Source organism: Taurulus bubalis, assembly GCF_910589615.1.
Source record: "Taurulus bubalis genome assembly, chromosome: 2".
NCBI lineage: Eukaryota > Metazoa > Chordata > Actinopteri > Perciformes > Cottidae > Taurulus > Taurulus bubalis.
This window is the reverse complement of record NC_136590.1, coordinates 3,840,265-3,864,664: the sequence shown is the minus strand read 5'-3', so window position 1 is coordinate 3,864,664 and position 24,400 is coordinate 3,840,265. Positions and strand designations below refer to the sequence as shown.

At 43.2% G+C, this 24,400-nt stretch overlaps 2 protein-coding genes across 2 annotated transcripts in view; one reads left to right on the top strand and one right to left on the bottom strand.

The window, feature by feature from the left end:
- Nucleotides 1-844, top strand: part of LOC306732787 (myosin phosphatase Rho interacting protein) — a gene marked incomplete at its 5' end in the record, with an annotated part of 41,895 nt that extends 41,051 nt beyond the window's left edge. Inside the window, one exon of the mRNA XM_079213950.1 lies at nucleotides 39-844. Coding sequence (XP_079070076.1) covers nucleotides 39-110 — 72 coding nt within the window. The 3' untranslated portion in view covers nucleotides 111-844. The remainder of the gene's footprint in view (nucleotides 1-38) is intronic.
- Nucleotides 845-16,700: 15,856 nt separating this feature from the next.
- Nucleotides 16,701-18,322, bottom strand: bsk146 (brain specific kinase 146; the record flags this gene model as incomplete). The annotated part of the gene is made up of 4 exons (XM_079214130.1): nucleotides 16,701-17,456; nucleotides 17,533-17,724; nucleotides 17,842-18,044; nucleotides 18,151-18,322. The coding sequence occupies 4 exons, from the start codon at nucleotides 18,320-18,322 to the stop codon at nucleotides 16,701-16,703; spliced, it is 1,323 nt and encodes a 440-aa protein (XP_079070256.1).
- Nucleotides 18,323-24,400: the final 6,078 nt, after the last annotated feature.

Here is a 24,400-nt window from a genome sequence, read left to right as displayed (position 1 = left end):
CGTATTAATGTCTCCTTTTCCTCTCCTCATCTCTGCAGAGTCTAAAGGAAGGGCTGACAGCTGAGCAGAGACTCCACCTGTTTGAAAATAAAGACACTAAGGAGTTCTGACTGGGACTCGTCATGTCTACCGACCGTGCTTCATGTTTAGAGGCCCACTTTATTTTAGCTCTGTAATTACTTATTTAGTTACACTACACACTGGTCACAAAACAGATCATATATTATTAAAGAAACATAGTATGAAGTTTGAATTTCATGTCTAGATTTTGCATTCCATGCACTTCAGTTAACTGTGACATTTTTTGTATTGTTTTGTTTTTTGCTCCCATGTCTTACTGTAAATACTGTTTTTAATTGAGCATCTGTTCTTGCGTACACTAAAACTATGACTGTGTAAGCTACTGTTTTAACTCCCTAGACTGTTGCTAGCCAAAAGCATAACTGTGATGCTGACCGCTAAACACAAGTACTGATTGGTGAGTAATACTTGCGTAACAAAACCATAGGAATGAGTGTAGCGTTCAGGTCTGCACGTTACCGCTCCATGACGCCGTCATCATTCCAGCGCAGATGGAAGTGTTGCTCAGGAAATGTATGGAACTAAAGAACTCGTCTGCATTAGAAAACAAATACTCACCTAACTTCTATATTAACTTCATGGACGTCCTCTGCAGTCCTAGGATCAATCTGAGATCGCTGTGGGAGGACGACAGCTGAGTGCACATAAATGGGATTCACTGACTGATTTCTATATATCTATATAGATATATATACGTGTGTGTATACATATATATAGATATATAGATAACGATATATATAGATATATAGATCGATATATATATATATATATGTATATATATATATATATGTGTGTATATATATATATATATATATATATATATATATATATATATATATATATATATATATATATATATATATATATATATATATATATATATATATATATATATATATATGTACATGTATATTACATATATATAATACGTGTATGTGTGCAACGGTATCGGAGTTGTTGGAGTTGGTTGTGTTTGTATTCTTGTTCAGTGGCAGTCCATTTGTATTTATTTTAAATGGTTGGGATTTGTCTTTCATGTTCCCATTCCTCTGTACTCTATTATTGTAAATATGAAAGCAAATATACACCAACTGACCACAGGTTTATTAGCAATAAATATTTTTGCACCCTTTATGTTGTGTGATTGTTCTGAAACTTTTGATTCCTTTTTTTAATTTAATTTTTAACAAATGCAAGTAAAAAAACATGACAATTCAGTTTTTCATTCAATTGCTTCACAGTACAGATCTGAAATGGTGAATAGGAAAGCATTTAATGAGTTATTAATGCACTTTCACAGGTGTGAGGGGCAACAACATAGCAGCAGGGAATATTTCATAGAAGTGTTGAAGAATGAACACACAAGATGAAAATGAGTCTTCGTCCGGTACAGTATGTTAATGACTCACAATATATGTGAACTCACAGTTCCTAGCTTCGGATGTCCTCTCTGTTTAACCTTGCCAGAGGGATTTGAAATGAAAGAGGTCCCATACTCCACATGTCATCCAGCAGTAGCTGTGAGGTCCTCCATCGAGCTGTCAGGACTTCCTCTCTGTTCATTCTAAACTATGTGCCGTTTGATGAAGCAGTCTCAATGCAAGGTCCACTTACTTTCTTTTTCAAGAGCTTTCAACCATACGTGGTCTTCTGATGTTTCCACTATTTTTGGAACTTGACCCATAAGGACAAAAAGTCAGGATATCTCAGGCTATGCTGCTGTCATCATCCTTTAAATTAATATATGTATCTGGCAAGGGCCTCAATTTAATATAAATATTAAATTGCAGGAATACCCCTTTAAACTCATTTGGGACCTTTATGATTTAAAAAATAAACAAATCCCTCTTGTGTTTATCTTCATTTTGTATTTCATTATTCACCACCTACCACTAAATGAAACAAAGTAAGTTAAAAAAGTAAATTAAAGTAAAGAGAGTCATGTTTGTTGGAAACAGAACATGTTTGCCAACTATTCAAAATGTAGGATTTGAGAGTTTCTTTAAATAAAATAGATTAGAAAATATTGTTTGAGGACCAATACATTGCTCCCACAATGGCTCCGTTCCAATTGGTATGCTTAGTTATTAGTCACATTGCCAACAGTCTGGGTCAGGGGGAATTGATCCTAACTCAAGTGAACAATAGGCTGACTCCCTGCTAACATTTAGAAGAATAATGCGTCCAGACATATTAATTCGTTTGATTTATTGTTTAATTGTACTTTGTATGAATATTATTTCAATTTGAGGAAAGGAAACACTGAAACGCGTCAATAATCATTTTATTATGAAGGGGAATCCGGAAGTTTGAGATTATACTCAATCAACTTGACACTGCTGCTATCAGAGAAGTGTGTTCCTGGAAAGTGTGGATCTTTGTTTAATTGGGAGCTGCCCGTGTGTCCGATGTTAGTAGGATTGGTTAGAGTAGATGTGTTACTGAGAGAGATGCAGGCTGAGACCATTTCTTAACTGGACGTTTTTAAACGATCTCTCCCGTCCGGTAAGTTTTGCTAAGCGGCACAGCATTACCTCCACTCTGTCTTTGTTTCACCGAGCCGGGCCTTGCCCCGATGCGCACCGTTCTCGGAAATGCAGAGAACGTGTTGCCAAACTTCACGAGAAGTGTTCCACAATTAAATAATACCTTGCATCTCGTTAAATTTAGGGATGTAGCAGAAGGCAAAATAATCTTTCTTGAACCGCTGAGGTTCCCTCTTCAATTCGGTGTGCATGTAATACGGCAAAGAACGCCCTTTCATGCAATATTTAACATTTTACAATTGGTTGACCGTTGTACTCTCAACAAAGTTACTAAGAGTCGTAACGTTAGTGGGCTAACGACGTAGACCACTAGCGTTAAGCTAACGTTAGACAAGTTGGCATGGGATAGTAATAATGAGCTTCTTGGGGGAGAAGACCTCGCCGAAATGAAGAGTGGCCGCTATCTATCAGTATCAGCTGTAAAGGCAGTTCTCTGGCGCGTGACTTTCTGTCTTTAATGAGAATCGCTTTAAGTTGCCAGGTATTGTATGCAGTTCGGCGTACAGCAACGTTACCGGTGCTAAAACGGGCCTAGCTAGCTAGTGTTAGCTGTGGTTAGGCTAAGCTAACTATCTTAGCAACCCTGACCTAGCAACGTTGGTGTTAAGAAGTCAGCCGGTCACCTGTTGTCTGGAAAGACATTAACACTATTGATTCAACCCAGCAACCTGATATTATGAATATTCATAAATATGAATGTAATTGAGCCAAATCGTAAAGTGTCAAGCAATGCTATGTTCTCTAACGGAATCCCAGCACACGCCAGGTGCATCGCTAATGTCAACGTTCTGACTTTAGCTGTAAGGGATTGAATAAGAAAGAGACAACTTAAGGTGATTGAGTTTAATGTTCAAAATAACTTATGTCACCTTGAAAAGAACAATTGTATGTGTTGGATAAATAGTTGTTGACCAACATACAAAAGAGCAATCCTAATTAAATGCATTCTGCATCTTCCTAGACATAACTAATTATTCTTTATTGAATAAATTGTACTTTCTTGATTCTTGTTGTTCTGAGTTTGTACTCATGGGTGAATACACTTATTGTAAGTCGCTTTGGATAAAAGCATCAGCTAAATCTAATGTAATATAAGCAGCAGCACCTTATTGTCTCCTCTCCACCCACTGCAGTTGTGATGGAGCAGCCACCTGGGAGCTTAGGTGATCTACAGCCTCAAGACCTCTCCACATCCAGCATCCCCGCTGGGATCGACCTGACCAGGAAAGGTGAGGAATGTGTCCTCAACAGCCCGTCCCTCGATGCTCTGCATATGGTAAAGAGCCCCAGCTGGTACCCAAACTCCGGTACCAGCAACCCCGGATTACCCTTCTCGGAGACCGGCTCCTCGGAGGCCACTCTCCAATCGGGAGAACCAATTCAACCAGACAATGCCTTCTCCCACACTACAGTCACCCTCTCCTACGTGAGCAGGTCTCACGTCTTCTCCTCTCACGACTCCCTGTCTCGGCGTTCGCCCCTGTATGGTGTGCCACCTATTAACAAGTTGTCCCGCCACTCTCCTTGTGACTTGGATATTGGGCTTGAGGAGACTGGCTATGCACTGAACCAGCACTACTTGGAGCAAGTTGATGGGCCCATGGACCTCGCCACTCAGACGCACCTTTTTCAGTCATTGACTCAGGCTCAGGTGGGACCAGAGAACGATGAGGGAGTGTGCCTCATGCAGGAGCCTCAGGAGTTAATTTCTAGTGGCAGAGACATGGGCAAGCATGAAAAAGGTGAAGAGGATCACAGCCTTTCTCTGAAAAAGAGTGGGGGTTTGGAAAATGGACAGGGTGGTAGCTGCTCCAGTTCAGGTGTATGTGCTGGAATCTCACCGGAGACGCTCACCTCTGCCACAGGAGAGGATGTGGAGAGGGCCAGCTCTGAGGCGCTCTCCTTCACATGTAAGAAACGGGACCCAGTAGTCGCCTCGAGCAGCGTGGGTGATAGAGACCTGTCTTCACAAGGCAGGGAGTACATCAGTCCTCTGGAGGACCCCGTCTCCCCCTCCGCTACCTCGCTGGACAATGTGGAGGATGTGTTCGTCCTGCCTCAGGCCTCCAGCTCACCCAGTGGTGATATCTCTTATCTCGAGGCATTTGATGAGGTTGCGTGGGATGGCTTGAGGACAGAGGGGGGCATTCAGCCGGGCTGTGGCATCAGCGATTGCACCACAAGGTTAGATTCAAGCACAGAAAATAAGCAGCCCGTCAGTAGAAGGAAGGCCATGTTGAAGCCTTTGATTGACTTGACGGATTGTGTTTCTGTGTCAGATGTTTCCGAAAACAAACCCAAGGCCATCACTCCTCACATGAACGGGAACGCTAAGGTACTACAGAGAACTTTAAAAGAAAAGAAACTGCCTCTTCGGCCCGGCAGAGGTACACGGTTAGACGCTATAGTTATGGACATAAATTCTAGCCGGTATAAAGTGTCGGGATGCATACGTACCAGTAAGAAAGCAAAGGCTTCCCAGTCATCAGCTGGTGATTCTAAGTTAGCCAGTCCTAAGAGGAATGACACCCTGTCAGCAGGAAAAAGGGGAGGCCGAGTGAAAGCACCTTCAACAGTGAAAACGAGGAAACAAAAAGCAGTAAGTTCAATGAAAAGGCGTAAAACTAATAACATGAACACTGACGGTTGCAAAGACTCTACCTCTGATTCTGAAATCAATCATTCTAAAAAGTCTAATGGCGGCACGTCTCCAAAAAGCGCTCAGTTTTCTTTGCACAAGAAGTCAAAGAGAGGGCCAGAGGATGTTTCCCACCCTGCAAATGAACCACAGACCAGCCCCGTGAGGTCAAAGAGGAAAACCTCATCGCCCTCAAGTCCTCAGTCTGATGTGCATGAAAACTCAAAGGAGCCAGGGCATCTATCCCACTCTGACCCCTCACTGGACATTTCTTTCCCACCACCATCATCAAAATCGCCAAAGAAAAGCCAAGGCAAAGGCAAGGCCACAGGTAGCAAACCATCTCCCACTTCTAAGACCAAGGGGGCTGGTACACGCAAGAGAAGGCAAAAGAAACGCACATGGAGCCAGTATCCCTCCATTTTCTCCCCAAGGGAGCCGGAGATCAAGTTAAAGTACGTCAACTACAAGGTGGAGAAAAGAGACTACAGGCTAGACGGGTTCTCTCCATTCATCCATGTGGAGCGTCAGCAGTCGGCATCAGCACTGTGTACTATAATCAACTATCCCGAAGAGGTGAGGACACAACGCAAGAGGGGCCAGCAGCAGCAGGCTCACCCCTGTGGCTTCATTTCTGCAGTCGTACCCAGCACTTCCTGTCTGCAGCTGGGCCGGGCGTCCACACACAGCCGGCAGCAGCGTGCTCTTGTCTGCTGCTTGTGTGGACAGGCGGCTAACGCCATGGATTTAGGGGACCTCCATGGCCCCTATTACCCAGAAGGGTACCAGCCAGGCACCAAAAGACCGGCCAGCATGTCGGGCCTCAAAGAGGACGAGGACGGCTACAGCGACACAGACTCTTCGTCCTGCAGCGTCAGAGGCAGGGGGAGGAAGGCTGCCATTGCACCCGGACCCCGGCCCCTCAAGCCAGCTGCTCATCAGAAGCCGTCCAGCTACCGGTGGACGGCTAACAACGCTGGCAGCCCTGCAGCTAAGCGGGCGCGGTCGGACGGAGGCTCTGCTGATGTGGAGGACTGGTACAGCCCCCCTGTGCTGCCTCTGGAGCCCTGTGAACACTGGCTCCACGAAGACTGCGGTATCTGGTCCGCAGGCGTGTTCCTGGTGAAGGGCAAAGTCTACGGACTGGAGGAGGCTGTCAAGTTGGCCGAGGAGACGGTAAGCACTTGAGCCCACAATGTGAATTTAGTTTTGCCCATCCCACATGGAGATGTGATTGGAGCTGGAAATGAAGAAAACATAGAAGTAGTTTACTTTTTTTTTTTTTTTTTGTATGCCTCTAAGATGCTAATTCTCTAGTATTATTAGGAATCAACTTTCTGTTTTTACTGTTATTACTACTCATTACCTTTCCTCATGTGATGTGAGGCGGACGTATGCTGTACACAGTTTAAAGCCCTCTGAGGCACATTTGTGATGTTGGACTATAGAAATGAAACTGAACTAAACATTTCTTTATTGAAATTGAAAATAGGCTATGATTTGATAACGCATCAAAAATCTGAGTAACCATGCATAATTGACATGTAATTTAGGGAAAGATTGAATATTATTGGTGCAGGTCAGAAGCTTGCCATCAGATTCCATCCTAACTTGAAAGGGTATACTGGTTGTTTGCAGTCTCTATTTTTAAGGAATACATTGCTAAGAAGCAGCGGTGCCAGATTTGTTATTGAAGAGGGGTTATACCAACTGTCATTCACAATATGGGACAGGAGTGTAAAGTAGGGGGTGTGGAGGAAATGTAACTTTTCCTGCTGTCGTGAAGCTGAAGTGATGAATACTGAAAAACAACAACTTATCTATGAAATGTATTCTTGCAAGAAGAGGCACAGTTCCACCCGCCACAAAGCGTCTGGAGGTGAGACGTCCAGACATAGTCACACCCAACTGTATAGACATGCATTGGGTGGGAAAACGTTTCCTGGGATGTGTATTGGAAACAGAAAAGTCTGTTTCCTTTGTTTATAGAGACAGAACGGGGGATATGCATGCATTGGGACATCTGTTGCATGAGGCAACAAGTCACGTATGGCATGCTTTGATAGTCTACGCCTTTACGCTATTTGCGTTTATGAGAATATAAAATACTCCTCAGAATATAACATTTCCCCATTACAGGGGTCAATGACCCCATGAAATCTCCTGGGGTCATTGACATGCTTGTCTTAAAGCATAAAATGCTAAATCATTTCACAACTGAACGTTGGACATAATGTAATATACTATCGAGTAGTCGATCATTATAGTCTAAGACAATAAAAACAATCATTACATTTCAATAAGAACACATCATACTTCCTTGTAGGACACAATTTGTTTAGTTGAATATTGTATTTATTAAAATAATTGGAGTGTGAAAGGCTGTCAATTGCATCGTTGTTTAATACAGTCGGCAAATACATTAAGGGTTTTAGATATTGTTTTCTATTAAATCCTTTTTTAATGAATGTGGGTAAATACGCTTTGCATTGAGTTAAAACATGTCAGCCAGGCCTTCATCTTTGTATACCCATGGATTTGTGTGTCAAATGTTGGTGTGCACAATTTAAGCATAGCTTTGTGTTCTCAGTGTTTTACACAGTATGACACACTTTGCATCACCGTAGCTATGTGGCCGTTGCCAAAGCTTTAAAAGCTATCAGCGTTTCTGTCTAGTGTCCATGTCCTGGCAGACGCCTACATGATGTCTTCCTCCTCCCTTTTTCCCCCTCTGCTGTGTTTTAGAAGTGCTCTGCTTGCAGTGACCATGGCGCTACACTGGGCTGCTTCTTCAAAGGCTGTGCCAACAAGTACCACTACAGGTGTGCTCTGGAGTCCGGTAAGTGCTGCCTTCCCCCTCGCCGTCACACGGGAACAGCACAATCAATTATCCGTGTGCATGTTTGGTTTGTCTTTAAATCTTAAAGGGTCAGTTCACCCAATGTATTTGGCTGCATTGGCATCTATTCAATTCAGTTTATTTTGTTAGCCCAGAATGACAAATTATCCTCAGAGGGCTTTACAATCTGTACACATACGACATCCCTGTCCCAGGACCTCACATCGGATCAGGAAAAACATCCCCCAAATAAATAGATAAAAACCCTTTCACAGGGGAAAAGGAAGAAACCTTCAGGAGAGCAACAGAGGAGAATCACTCTCCCCGACTGGACAGAAGCAATAGATGTCAGTGACCAGAATGAACAACGTAACAGAGTTACAGCACATTACATGAATATTACAGAAATTATTCATATGAGTAGTAGGCATGGACCGCGATCCAGATAACCCCGATCCATCTCAGCAGAAGTAAGTAGAGAGGACAGGCAGGAGGCAGGAGGCAGGAGACTGGAGACTGGAGGCTGGAGACTGGAGGCTGGAGGCAGGACCGGCTCCAGACACGGCTACGATCCATGAAAACTTGAGAGGCAAGAAAGCACAGAGACTCCGGAGAAGAAGTAGAGTTAGCAAAGTGCATCAAAGAGGAAAGTTTTAAGTCTACTCTTAAATGAGATGACTGTCTGCCCCCCGGACTGAAAGTGGAAGCTGGTTCCACAGAAGAGGAGCTTGATAACTGAAGGCTCTGGCCCCCATCCTACTTTTTAAGACTCTTGGAACCACAAGTAGCCCTGCATTCATTCAGTGAGCGCAGCTCTCTACTGGGGTAATATGGCACTATAAGCTCCTTAAGATATGATGGTGCATCACCAATTAAGGCTTTGTAGATGAGAAGGATTTTAAATTAGATTCTTGATTTTTACAGGGAGTGCAGAGCAGCTAATACAGGAGTAATGTGATCTCTCTTCCTGGTCCTCGATCCAGAATGCTGCAGCTCGCTTTAGTACAACTGGAGAGATCCAAGAGACCAGAGCAGCCTGATAATACGGAGTTACAGTAATCCAGTCTTGATGTAACAAATGCGTGAATCAACTGTTCTGCATTGCTTTGAGATGAGATGTGCCTGATTTCTTTTTTTTTTTTTCTTTTTTTTTTAATAATAAATGTTACGTAGGTGAAAAGCCTTTCTTGAGATTTGTTTTACGTGGGAGTTAAAGGACAAGTCCTGACCAAAGTTAACTGAGATTCTTTACAGTGGTGATGGATGCCAGAGCGACGCCACCAAGAGGAAACATATTATCAGATAATTGTGTTCATCGAGGCTTCATCATTTATATACGAACTGAGATCGATCTGATAAATAGGACTTAAACCAACTTAGTGCGGTATTTTTAATACCAATCGACTGATCTAGTCTCTGTAATAAGATGTCATGTCATGGTCAATGGTGTCGAATGCAGCACCCAGGTCTAACACAGGTGTGGGCAAACTACGGCCCGCCAGTCAGTTGATCCCAGTACGAACACTCTAATAGCACTTATGAAAAATAAATAATTGATGAGCTAACAACTGAATCCAGAGTTATTTCCTCGGCATAATGAACACGCATCAGACCCACGAGCGTTGTGAACTTCTGCTAAGCTTGAATGTGGTATCTTTAACTCCTGTTCTGTTCTTGTTCTTGCAGACTGTGTTCTCGTAGAAGACATTTTTTCCATGAAGTGTAAAAAGCACAAGGTGAGCAGAAATAAGTGAAAGTGTGCCAGTTGATTATGAAATGTAGGTATGAGGTGTGGTTCTGCAGAGCTATCACGTGTGACTGTATAATAAGCGACATACAGAGTGACTCCTCATCCATCCCCAGAACAAGACATTCAGAGCCCCTCCAGGGAACCGACGGGACGACAGGTGACGAAGCAGAAACCTCATGAGGTTCGTAAATACCTGCTCTGCTTTCATGTGATCTGGAGTCCAATGAAAGATGCTAATGAGTTGTGTTAAGTGTAGGAGGTTTTGCTGCTCCAAGTTCTCTAACATCATGGACGTGCAATACAAAATTGCTCTCGGCCTTTTTCACAGCATCCATTTTGACATGTCATAGCAGGGTCAACACCGGTGTAACTGGGACCATAAATATCTTTTATCATTTTATTTGGTGTGTCAAAGTTTACATTGCTGTTTACATTGTAAACATGAGTTTATGGTCTCAATCTCTAGTTTTAAGTATTCTTCAATTATGTTAATTTAGTAAAAGATGGTCTGTTTAGAGTCAAACGGACCATAAAGCAGAGTATGCTTTAGGCGGACTTACTTACGTAATTGACACTAATTGACCTTTTACCTACCTACTCGGCCAATCACATGTGTATCGCCCTCAACTTGAGTGACATAAACCCATGAGAGAGACGGGGAGAGAGAGAGAACGCTAGTGAGAAGTTATTTGGGTTTTCTCCGAAAAGTGAGAATACAGCATTTAACCAAGAGTGGACGGACTCTTATGTTCATTATTCCCACAACCAGTTCAAAAGCGCCATGTCTCAGGTGTTCAGGATTATTAACAGCAGCGATGTGCGAGACCAAGCACAACTCCTTTACCCAAACTACCGACACAGAAAATAAACAATCTAGAGCCCAATATGATCAGAATCCTGACCCATGAATTCACTGTCCAACAATGACCTAAACGGAGAGTTATATAGCTGAAACAAATGGTTTAATAACCACAGATGAAGCCCCTGCTAACTAATAAATTTCTCATCTTCTAAATGGAAGAATTTGAGTATGTATTATTATTATTATTATTATTATTATTATAATAATTCATCCAGTTCAATTCATAAACTGTCGATAAATATTGTTGAGATATTAGTCAACTGAACTTGTTGCATTTGATTTGACAGTCAGTTGTTGACGACATACAGACAGACGTTGATACAGCTGTTGTCTACTTCAGTATCTTTGCACAAGTTGGACATGACTGACTTGTGTGAGGGACCTAACTCTCTAACTGGACCTCACTGACCTCCTATTGAATCCTGGTTCTACACAACGTCTTCACGGGACGTTTACGTTTAGGCAAGAAAACCACTTGTGTGGTGACTCCAACCTACGTTCCAATTGAGCCCCGTTGAACTTAAAGAGATTGCTGGTGTTTAGGGGTACATGGACAAACATTTGATGAGAACCAAACCTTGAGGACGGATGCAGCGGTTCACATGTGTCTCTGAGGGTCACTGGGAGAGACACGCGTCTCATTCTCGTAAACACTTTGACAACTTATTGTAATTTGGCCACAAACGTTGACCTGGACTAAGAATGAACTGATAAGAATGTGTTAGTCAAACACATTTCACACTGTCTGATGGATGAAGTGATGACGTTTTAGACCACAGATGTGAACTGCAACATGAGGCAGTAATTCTGGTGCCCTTATTCTCCAGAACAAACAGATGTTTTCAGGTGAGTTAATCCCTTTTTGAAATCTTTTTCTTTTTAATCATCCAGACATGCAACATCCTGTAGGGGCTCTCCATCCCCGTCTGCTGTATCCATGGCAACTGTGGACCAGGGTTTCTTTGACTGACAGCTAGCACCCGTAAACCTTAACTCCACCCTCTGCTCTTCACCTGCACCGTTAACCCCGACCCTGCTGGAGGCGCCGGTCACCAAACCTCCGTCAGCCAGTCGGACGGTGCTCAAGACACGCGCCAACTACCTGGGGACATAAAGTAATATGCTCAACTCCCCCTGTGTTGTCACTCCGTAGTTATTTATATGGAATTTTTGTTCCTGGATTAAATATAAATAACAATCAAATATATTTAATTTTTTTAAGATTTTGTAAGTATTTGATTATATTTGGTTTATTTATTTCTGGACTTGTCTTATTGGTTGTAAAAGAGGTTTGATTGTGTGTTTCTAAGTTATTGGTAAAGCAGTTAAAAGTTTAAATAAGGAGCCGGTCGAGGAGATGCTGGTCGGTGGAGCTATGACACTCACTGAACAAGGCCCCTGATTGGATGCTATCAACACTGTCCATAGTAAACGGAACATGTTGGAAAAGTCCAGTCTGAAATGCAGCCAGACGCTTCACCAGTGAGGAGATGAAGCCGGTGTTTGAATGTATTTCCCCGTGTGAGTTGTTTTGTTGCAGAAAGCACTTTGGAGTAACACAGGTTGCCCTCCCTTCCCCCCCCCCCAATCAAAAATGTTCTTTTCAATCAAAAGAGATTCCTCCCAGTCATCTGCTTTTCCTTGGATTTCTCACCGCTACTGCAAAAGATATCTTAAACACACATTACTTTGAATGTACCTCAACAAAACCACCTTTTGAAATGAAAGGACCACCCGGCTTTGCCTGTGAAAATCTGTGTTTTCAGATTTCTGACATCTTAATTTCAATAGGAAGAGCCATGCGAGTATAAATATCCCTGATCGGCTACTGGGATTTCTTTCCTTGGCCTAAAAGAACTTTTCTGAAAAAGCCTTATCTGTTAAATACAGTTGTTCCCAGTCTCACTAGCTTTTGTGGCGCAACAGCAAATCCGTGGATGTACGTCACCTTCCTTTGGACATCTAGGTGACTGAAGCAACTTAAATGCACTTTTCTGTGATTGATACCGGAGCCAACGAGCCTCGACCACACCGGCACACACTGAACCGTGTGCTGAGGTTAGTATTAGTACTCTGTTGGTCAGGGCTTTGGCCTGTTTGTGTTCGACAGAAGTCTCTACTTTCTCCACTAGGGGTAGCGTTGTGCTGTCTGAGACCAGTGAGGCCCATAAACCATATCTCCATGGTAACAAATCCTCACACACACAATGTCCTTATCCTGGAACCGCACGTCTATTTCCTTTGTGCCAGCCATATGTTTTGTGTATTTAATATTTTGGTGCGGTGATATTTTCACGGCAATCGTTTTAAATAAAGGACAGTTGTTCACATTGTACCAAAAACTGATTTTGGAGTATGTTTCATGATAAAATGTTTGGATTTAAAAGAAGTGTGTTAATCTCAGGGCTGGATCTCAGATATTCTAATGGTTTGAACAGTGTTTTGTGACTTTAGCTGTCTGTGCTCGTTGGGAACCTTTAGCAATGCTCCATGTCTCCTCATCACATTCCACCCCCAGTCTGGCTGTAGGACTGCCAACTTGTGTCACTTTTCATGGTCTTTATTTTATGGCATCTCTTTCTACCGACTTGCTCACCTCTTGACGCGTCAGAGGTCACTGTCAAAAATAAATATTTTGTTCAACTTGTGGTTTTCTGTAACAGATTAGTGTTTAGGGGGGACTGGTGGAAATGTCTTTTAATTGATAAATGTTTTCAATACGTTTTCTTATATAACGAGATCCATATTGACCAATGTTGAATAGTTCACTATCCTCGACTTACCAAATGGCTAAGTTGGAGATAGTGGAGCAGCGAGCTGATCACATGACGTCATAACGACTCGAGAAGGTTTCTTTTCACAGACTTGCGTCTGAGAGCGTTTGTAGCTGCTGCTGCTATCACAGCTCCTTCAATCCGATGCCTTGGATCCAAGCTCACCAGACCAGCTGGGGATCTGAACTTGGCTCTAGTGTCGGCATTGGGGTCGCTCATCCAGCAGCAGCTAGCAGACGCTGAACGGGCCGGGTCGGTGATTGGCTGGGCTTGGTGACAACACCAATTAAAAATGCTGTTATGAAATAAAATACACCCAAATAACATTTCTACAAACTTCTCGTATAAAGTATTTATATGACTCGTGTCTTTATTTAATCATCTTTTAAACATGTAATAAATTAATATTTAATCTTGCTTTCTTCACTTTTGAGAAATAATAAAAGATACAATATCAACTATCCAATTTCCATAGGACTGATGTGAACACTACTATGAGTTCAATATATTGTAATATTCTGTATTGCCTAGGATGACACTACATAAGAACTATTAATCAGTTCCATCCATGGCCCAGAGGACTGCAGGGGAAACAACCCAATATCAAAGATCACTGCAACAAGAATCCTCATTTTATTGACTAAATCTCAGTTTACAGGAAGACGGTTGTATTGCAAAGACAGAACTGGAGACGAGTTCTATGCTGTGGTCATCTACTCACTAAAACAGGATGCTTTGAAACAAGTCACTGTACAGAAAGACACTGAACTCCGTTACAACACATTACGTGGTGATGAGGTGGGCGGCGGCAGCGAGGCTCCTTCATGTCTCTTCCGTCCTCCGGCAGCTGCAGCAGACAAGCAGCAACCGGAGGGAGATGGTTTCATCCCAACACACCACCACACAAGAGCATTCAGTCTCACATCCTGTGGTCTGGTTGACGCATCATGCAAGAATCCACTTGGATGAAATAATACCAACAACGTTGTAACATCTTGGCCATTGAGGAAATATTTCAAGCAATTACCTTTGCCAGGCTGGAATGGTGGAGCAGCTTTTAACCGTGGCACCTGCTCAGGGAGCACCAAGCTAACAGTCCAGCTTTAGAAATAACGGCGTTCTAAACAAGTGAGAGGATGTTGGCTTATGGCCGAGTGAGTGCTCAACAGATAACCATGAGAGAAGTAATTTTGACATCATAGCTGGACAGATCTTAGATGGAGGTAAAGGTGTTCACTACAGAAACAGGGAACAGAATGTCAATTCTATGGAGTAGTTTTAGGATTAAACTATGCAGCTTATGTTCCAAATCATTTGAACAAATTACATGTTGATTCTCTTTTCTTTCATCACTTCCGCAGTAAACGCTGCAGAGCCACTGCTGCTTGCAGCTGGCTGATGGGGAGCGACCAGCACGGCCCGCTGGACGGTCCTTTGTTCTGAGTCAGAAGGCTGCCGATGAGGTCAGAGATTGTCACAAGATGTAGTCGTTTGCATACTCGGTCGCTGATCCGGGAGCAGCTTTGATGAACGTGATCCAGAGGGATTCTGTCAGGGCTGAACCGAGTTTAGCTGATCCTCAGTCAGGCCGGTCCGAGCTGAGGCTGCTGACTCACACGATGAAGGAACATGTTATTTGCAGTTATTTCTCTAGGGACTAGACTACAGCTTGTGAGGGGAAACACTGAGCGGGTTTTCACAGCAGAGCTTTAGCACAGTTCATAGTTCATGCGGGTTCATGTCTGGAAAGCAACACACAAAACGGTCCTACGCATGATCTGAGGCTTTCTTTTCTTCAAAAGGGTTCGATAATATCGAGTCAAAGAAAGGAATGGATTATGTGGTTTTCTGTTCATTTGAACTTGATAGATCAAAAACACACTCCGCCCCACTACTTCACTACAGGTGGCCTTCAGAAGCAGAGATGACGTGACCTCTATGTGCTCATTGCGTTGCTGGAGGTGGTGAGACAAGTACACGGCTTAATAGCAATACAAATACAACACACTATTAGAAACTAGTTATTGTTCTGATCTTTTAGCCCTAGAATGTCTCAAGAGATCATATGACGGCAATATTCACTCAGGGACATAATGCAAGTTCAAATTAAAATTGTGCTACGGCAAAAATTCCACATCACAACATTTGACTTTTCTTGTTATCCTTATTTCCCGTATTTTTTTGTAAAGCCGGTTCAAATGCTTTGTAAAGAATATTTGAGCTACTCATGCAATTTATAAAAGGTGACTCTTTAACATCTTCTTAGATTTTTTTTTTCTTCTTCAGATTGAAAATGCTGAGTGATGTTTTTCTCTTCTTTTCAGACAATACATTTTGCTAAAAGTTTTGAAGAAAACGGAAGCAAAACAAACTGAATTTGGAGAGAGTGAGTAGAAAACCGTCTTCCACCAGTGAAGTAGATATGTTTGACATGAAGAACACAGACATCATAAGTGTGTCGCTAATGGACATACTGGTTTGCTGACTATAGTGGTGTAAGATTCCGTCTGAAAACCTTTGGTCGAACCTCATAATGATATTCATATGTACAGCCGTGGCTGGGCTCAGCGGCGCCAGAACACAATGTGAAGGATAACCAAGAAAGCGGCTGTACAAAAAACAATGGAAAAAATAGTGTAGTCTTTTTTTGATTCAAATAAATAAAACTCTCAAAGCAAAACAAACCCACCTCTTTTGGATTCAAACACACAGTAATACACACAACAAACACACTCACACTTTCACATTTTTGTTACACATGAAACAAATCCAAATCCTTTGTCCTTCGTCTTCCCTCAGAAGGACACCTGGCCCCGCCCCCAAGCACTCTGACACTTGTGTGTCTCTATTTGATTTTTTTTGCTGGAAGTATTGCTTTAAGAAATACATTTTGGTCTTTTCCGATCGTTTTTGTGACAGAATCTCTAATGGAAGCAATTTTTCACTTTTCCTCTGGGTTTCAGAACGCCACATTTGCACGTCACTCAAATCGAAGTGTAAATGGGGCTTCTCGCTTTGACCATGAATCCTACTTCATGAGGAATGTATGCATTCTACAAATACTTTTCTCTTATGTGTGCTCTTCCTCTCCAAAATGTTTAGAGCAGGATACGTGTTAGTACTCATTGTCTTTTTTAGTTTCTTTTTCCATGCATCTACGTGGTTGGATGAGAGGTATAAAAGTGTGACGACGCCCACGCTCTGACCGACTCAGACGCAGATTTCAATGGGCGTGGCCACCAGCATGCGGCCGCCCGGTGAGCTGTTCTCTCGCGGCATTCGGTCGTAACTGTTGGTGGATGACACGGAGCTGTTGGTGGAGACGGACACGAAATGGTGGCCGCTGCCCGGTTCCATCATCCCGCCTTTAGCCCCGCCCCCGCTCCCCCTCTCCACGGCCACTGGAGACATGGGAGAGAGAGGTGACAGCGGGGAGAGAGGAGATAAAGTCTGCTGCTTCATCCTCTCCACAAGGAGCTCCTCGTCTTCCTCCCCGGATGAAGATGACGAGATAGTGCCGCCCACCTCTCCCCGCACCCCTCCTCCTCCTCCTCCTCCACCGCCAACCCTCTCTCCACCTCCTCCACCGTTGCCGTTTCCGTTGCCGTTGTTGTTGTTGTTCTCTGCATCCAGCATCCAGGAGTGGCTGAAGTAACCGAAGACCTCTTTGACGGAGCAGCGGCGGTCCTGTTCCACGGAGAGCAGCCGGCGGAACATGCGGAGGGCCTGCTCGGTGAAGCGCCTCCACTGGGACGGCACCGTGTTCGTCCTCCTCCTCTGCCAGCGGATGAACTCCTGGTAGAAGGAGTCGGAGGGCAGCGCCTTCTCCCAGGGGAAGTTCCCGGTCAGCATGCAGAAGAGCAGCACCCCGAAGGCCCAGACGTCGGTGCTGTAGTCCACGCAGAACCCCTCGTGGCGGGACACGTCGCAGAGCTCCGGGGCTGTGTAGGGGATGGTGCCGCTCACCTGCAGAGAAAACGCTTCAGGTCAACACCACACAGAGTTTACACGTTTACGCGCCACAGACAGAAATGTCACTCACCCTTTTCACAGGTGAGCCAGCTCGGCGGGTCATGCCGAAATCTGACAGCTTGACTTTGCGGCACTCTCGGTCAAAAATGAGGATGTTTTCAGGCTTGATATCCCTGTGGACCAGCTTCTTACAGTGCAGGTAATCCAGAGCGATGGCCACTTGGTGCACACAGCGCTTTGCCACCGCCTCAGGAAGACCGACCTGAAGGGAGATCACAGTCACTCAGTACAATATGCTGGATGATTGTGGTCTAAACAACTCCACTGATGCAATGAGTCAAAGAAGCAACGAGCAGAATAAAGTAGGACGGAGCAGCACCTGTGGAGGAATGATATCGAAGAGGTCCCCTGCCAGAGCGTACTCCTGTGCAAACACATAGTAGTCGTCCGTCTCGAAGGCGATGCCGAACATGTTGATGATGAAAGGACAGGGGGACAGGTAGAGGGAGACGCTGTACTCCCGCAGGAACGACTTCAGCTTGGTTGTCTTCTTCTTCAGGAACTTCAGTGCCATTTTTGTACCTTATGGGCGAAATGGAAGAAAAATCCACGTTTGTGTTGTTGTTTTTTTGCTATTTCGAGCAGCAGGATATTGTGTCTTATGTTTGTGTGTGCACGTGTCCCTCACCTCGGATCTTGTGGATGACCAGGTCCACCTTGCCGTAGGTGCCCTTGCCCAGCTCCCTGATCACCTCATAGTACTTATTGACCTCCAGCCTCTCCAGGTTCTGGGCTGCGATCAGCTGCAGCTCATCCAGGATGTCCATGTTCGCTCGAGACACCAGTGGAGAGGAACTCATGTTAGGGACTGTTTAGGGGACGGACCGGAGGAAAAAGCTGGGGAACGGAGCTCAGGTGGGACCGGAACAGCAGCAGCTAATAGCTGGTGTCACTGTACACAAACAAGAGAGGAAACACATCTTTAAATTAGTTTTAAAAAGGTCATTTTTATTCTTATGCTTATTTCTATTATAATAATAATTACTAGTATTAGTAGCAGTAGTAGTAATGGTATTATTGTTGTTAATTGCAGTGGATTAGATTACTTGACAATGAATTACAGATTAATATAAAATCACAAAATCTAAAATAAATAAAATGCAACAAAATAAATCAATATAAATAAATGATGTCAATGTATTATAATGTGAAACAGATTTCATGTTTATCATCATGTTTATCATCTGGAAAACATATAAAATATATATTTATAGCTGATAAATTCACACATATATATATATAGTTTGAAATAAAAATGACATAATAAATGATTCATAAATATGAAAAAAAAATGAAAACAAGTGATGAGAATACGTTCACTGTGTCGCTGCTCAGCCCAAAGAAGTGTTTGTGAGGGACGGACACACGAATACTAATTATCTGCAGCGTTGGTGCTACTCGCCAAGGGCAAGGCCAGACACACACACACACACACACACACACACACACACACACACACACACACACACACACACACACACACACACACACACACACACACACAGCAGTCCTTTCTAGCAAATCCATTCCTTGCTGCAGTGTGATTATTCTTTGTGATTGCTTTCTATTTTTCTTCCTGAGCAGTGATACCTGCCATCGCTCTATAGATCCAAGCACATGTCACAAAAATACAGGGGTTTCACACATGCAGGCATTTCATAACCTGAATTGATTGGAAGCAGCCTCTCTCCATCCCTCTGCCTAGCCATCAATCTCAGGAAGACCAGCTATACTTGGACTGCTGCCATATTTAAAGCACCTTCTTGATCCACATTATCAATCCATACATAAGTGACATTTATATGAATCACCAAGTTCCATCTCTTTGCACCGTCTTGCTTTGGGATGCAGAAATGAATTCATATATGTGCTGAGCAGCTGTCATAACCTGCTTCATCACATTAAGTCACCAGCCATGTGACTAAATACACAGTCTCACATTGTCTCTGTCTCTCACACACACACACACACACACACACACACACACACACACACACACACACACACACACACACACACACTAGTGAAAGTGGCTTGGCCTCCCCTCCACAGGCCTCTGTGTTCCTCTGTGGGAGTGTTGCATTTGTTGTGTGAAGTGGACTGGAAGAGCAGTTGACATCAGCAGGTGAGGAGGGGTGAGTCAGTTCGGGTGATGAATGGCAGCTCAGCTCAGAGAGGATGTACTGTACCTCTCTCTCTCAGACACACACACACAGGGGGGAGGCACTGCAGTGTGTGTGTGTGTGTGTGGGGGGGGGGGGGGGGGGGGGGGGGTTCTGCAGAGGAAAACCGTTAAATGAGCATCCTCAGCATCTTGTTGGACTTCATGATCATGATAGTTGTGAACTGTCTCGTAGCTTCCAGGTTAGTCCTATGACAAGAATTTGATTAGCTAGTTTCGTTTTTCTGATTCTCTGCAGACAACAAATATCCTGCGATCGCGCCTTCGTCAGCACACACATCACACTCCTGGATGGAATTCCTAAACCAGAGACCCAAACACGCAAACAGAGGTCAGATTCTAGGATGAATCGTTTTTCATTACAACGATGACACCTTCCCCGACTGTCTACGGTGCCTATTATAGCCTGTGGACTGATCTATGTGAAGGGCTCAGTGTGTGTGTGTGTGTGTGTGTGTGTGTGTGTGTGTGTGTGTGTGTGTGTGTGTGTGTGTGTATGTGTGAGTCATAGATGAGACTCTTACCTCTTTCTGCTCTCCAGTCAGAACATCTCTGTGAATCTCACAAAGAAAGCTGCTTCTGTGTTTATATAGAAGCAGCTTTGGACTCATCGCTGAGTCATCAGGTCAGGACAAATGTCTCCATGTGGAGAGGAAGTCTGCCATCCCACTGTGTGTGTGTGTGTGTGTGTGTGTGTGTGTGTGTGTGTGTGTGTGTGTGTGTGTGTGTGTGTGTGTGTGTGTGTGTGTGTGTGTGTGCTGCGTCACTGGCTCAGTGTAACAATAGCAGTAACTCAATGCACAACAAGCTGCATTTCACATCCGCAGAGTCAGTCTTCTTACCCTTAAAGGGAGGGTAAGAAGTTACCTGATACAGTTTTATTCATCACATTACATATTTCTCTTACTCATGATTGCATTTATTTATTTCACAAACCTCATGTTGCATAATATCATGTGGCTCCAAAACCAACGATTAATGACTCCTTTTACTAAAGCTAAGTTATTATGTTTACATGAAGTCACAGTGGAGAAAAGTCTACTATTTCCCTGTGACATGGTAAATAGACATGTACTTGTCGAGCGCTTTTCTAGTCTTTATTTATATACTTTGTAATCACTGTTCACATTTTTACATTTAATAGCTCAAGTCAATAAATGCAAAAGTTTAACATCATAATTCATCATTAATATATTAATGAAATTAAACAACCGTTTTAGAGTAAACAACTGGGCCCTATTTCTCATACTGGCTCAACAAAGTCGAGCAAATGTCCTATTATCCAGCTTAAATTAGCGAGATGATTGACGTCAGGCTAACTCGGCTGATCCGTGCTGAAACAGCCTCGTTAATTCTATCCAGACGTCAGTCATCTGGATAAATGTGCGCGCCCGTTCCTCTTCAGAAGGGATAATAATCGAGCACTGACACCACGATGTACAATGGCAAATAAACTCAGAGGAACCTTTTTTTCTCTCCGCTGAGAAGCAGGAGATGATCATGAACGCATATGAGGAATTCATTACCTTAATCATGGAGTTCACCGCCCCCGCTGCGAGACATAAGCATCGCAAATATATCAGACAAGTTAAATGCATCAGTGTTGGGAAAATGTTTCGGCTAATTTTAAGTGCTTCATCACCCAAATCAATCAGATTATATGTATTTAAATGTGCCTGCTGGCAGTAGTATACAAATGAATATATACTTATGAGGATATATGTACTGTATGTGCGTATGTATCACGTACTATATGTGTATATACATGTATGTGTAGATTACCATATAACTAGGAGTTTCAATATGTGTATGGGCGGATCAGTATGTATGTATTATTCATAATCAGAAATTCAATCAATTAAAGCAGTGAAAAGAAATTGTGTATGATTCTCTGTATTCTTCTTATCACGATCACCTTAATCATGTTCTACACGAATGATATGTATGGTGTACTAAAAACACTGTCATATGAGTGCTTTCAACAAATCCATAAGTTTCTTAAGCGCTAAATAAACTTAAGAACAGCGCGGCATGCAGCGGCTGATAGTCTATGTCTGTGAGACGGGCAATCGGCTGCGCCTGTGCTGATCAATGTCCGCGGCTCAAGAAGCTCTCGTAAATAAATTATTCCTTCTCTGCAGAATTTATAGCGCAGCGTACAGGGAGTCATCCTTATATGAGAACAGATCTTGGCGATCTGAAAGAAATCTCTCCCTATAAAACTAATATAACTAATATCGGTCCTTCATCAATAAGGAAGTGAGCTGCCTTTTTTGTCCGGTGGGAGTGGCCAGCTTATCCAGTGAATTTTAGTAAGACTGTCAGGTTTAAATTTTTGGCTGTGTTGCTATGGTGATTTATAACTTAATATATTTATAACTTGCTTCGAGAAACCGAAAAGCCTGACCTACGTCATCTTATCCTGACAATTAGCCCGCTAACTCAGTAAGCCAGGTACGAAGAATAGGGCCCAGTTTTAATGGGTACAGGACGATAGTCAACAACTATTGTACTACTTGACTATTGATGTAACCCCTGTTGGCCATGACAACTTTAAAAGGTGAGAATATATGAATGTTGGCTTCTGGCCTCCAGGCCAACAACGTACTACTACTAGCCTCCTAAATATCATGTAGCTCTAAAGCAAAGCATCATCCTCATATCAAAAGGGAAAGAGCACTGTTGAGGCTTCCTTTGTTTGCCTCATTGGTAATCATTAGTGCTGAAGCAATTAGTTTAAGTCTTAAAGCATAAACAATTATGCTTTAAGACGTTTTTCAAAGCCGCCTACTACATCCCACTGACTGCAGTAAGTACTCTATACTGCATACTCGGAATAGATGTTCTGTATTCCTGCACTGTGCTTTTACAACACACTGGTGATAAACTGCTTTATTCTGTATCTATTGTAAATTAAATATTGTGGGGTTTTGGACACAAGCATTTTGCAGATGTTAACTTGTACTATGGACTATGAATATACTATGGTAATTGTGATCAGTGTTTTTCACTATTATGGACATTCTGTAGACTAAGCAATATAACTGATTTATCCCAAAATCAATCAATAATTGATGATAAAAAATGTATTAGTTTGTAAACCTTTGTAATTATGGTAAATGGACTGTTCTTGAAAAGCTGGTGACATCAGGACTGACAAACATTCATACAGCCGAAGGCAATTTGGGGTTAAATGTCTTGCCCATGGACACATCAACATGGACTCACGGAGCCGGGGATCGAGCCGCCGATCCTCTGATTGAAGGACGACTAAAATGCACATTACAATTATTTTTCGTTTTATAATAATTCCTCTTTCCTCCTCCGGACTGCACCTGTACACTCCCACATGCTTTTAAATGCAACCTACTGGAAACAGACACAAAATACACAATGTTCCTTTCAAGTGGCCGCAAATCTAATTCCCTTCCCTCCGCTTCCTTCTGCCTCCTCTGTGCCACCAGCCTTAACACTGAGAAACACAGCAGTGCACAGCGGCCGCAGCGGACTAAATTCTCTGCTTATGCAACCGGCAGGCAGAGCCGATCGGTCTAGCACATTCAGCCAAGACGATGAACATAGCCACCATGTCCACCCCCAAACAATTAGAGCCTACATCCTTTCTTCCATGACCTTTCAGTGTTCCAGATACATGGAACAAACGCATTCCTGTTCCTGTCTGAGGAGCAACCACAACGCAAGCCATAGCATAGGATTTGTCTTCTGTTTACAAAAAGCTGGCATGGCCAGAGATGACTGACTGCTGCACACATACATTTCCATTGTGTTGTGTTTGTCACCATGCATTGACAGGGATGTGACAGAAAGCACGGAGAGATGAGACAGAGGCACACAATGACAAGGACCGTTGAGTAGCACAGTCCGTCACCAGCATGTGTGTGTGTGTGTGTGTGTGTGTGTGTGTGTGTGTGTGTGTGTGTGTGTGTGTGTGTGTGTGTGTGTGTGTGTGCTGGCTTATATCTGTGCATCACGAGCCAACAGCACCGACTGACATCATGGTAACTCAAACCCCCGGCCTGGAGCAGACGACCATTTACAGCTTAGATTAAAGATCAGAAAGACAATTATTCAGACTTCCATGTTCTTACCCTGCTCATGAATCCCACATTCTGGCTTTAAAGGACCCCTTAGAAGTCACAATGTCATCAGGGTTCTCTCATCTTGGACGTAGTTTGTAACGTACAACCTGCATTACAAGCAGGAGGATGGAGTCTGAAAGAATAGCCAGGGAGGGTCTTATTATATAAGTCACAGAATGAGAAATATAGGATCAAGAAGTTTTTTTTAATCTTATTTGAATATTGCTCAAAACATCTGTATCGGCCAATAGTCGCCCCGTTCACTGCCATTGGTCTCTCTGCTATGGTTAGATATGGTTATTCGTGGTAGGACTCGGACAACGGAAATGTTCAACGAAAATAATGCAGTAAAACAATAAAGACTGAGAAGATTTCTTCAGAACAATCACTGCAGTCTGAACAGAATGAACCTTGTGTGTAATGCTGTAGCAGCTAAAACGTTTTTTGATGTGTAATGTGTCAGTAGAAGCCCGTCGGTCCCACAAGGAGAGGCGCAGCACCAGTTTGTTCCAGTGGGAACGTCCTCCTGGCACTGCTCTACTATTTAAGTAGCAGTTGTTTTCTTGAAAAAAAAGAATATCAATAAAAAAAGCTAA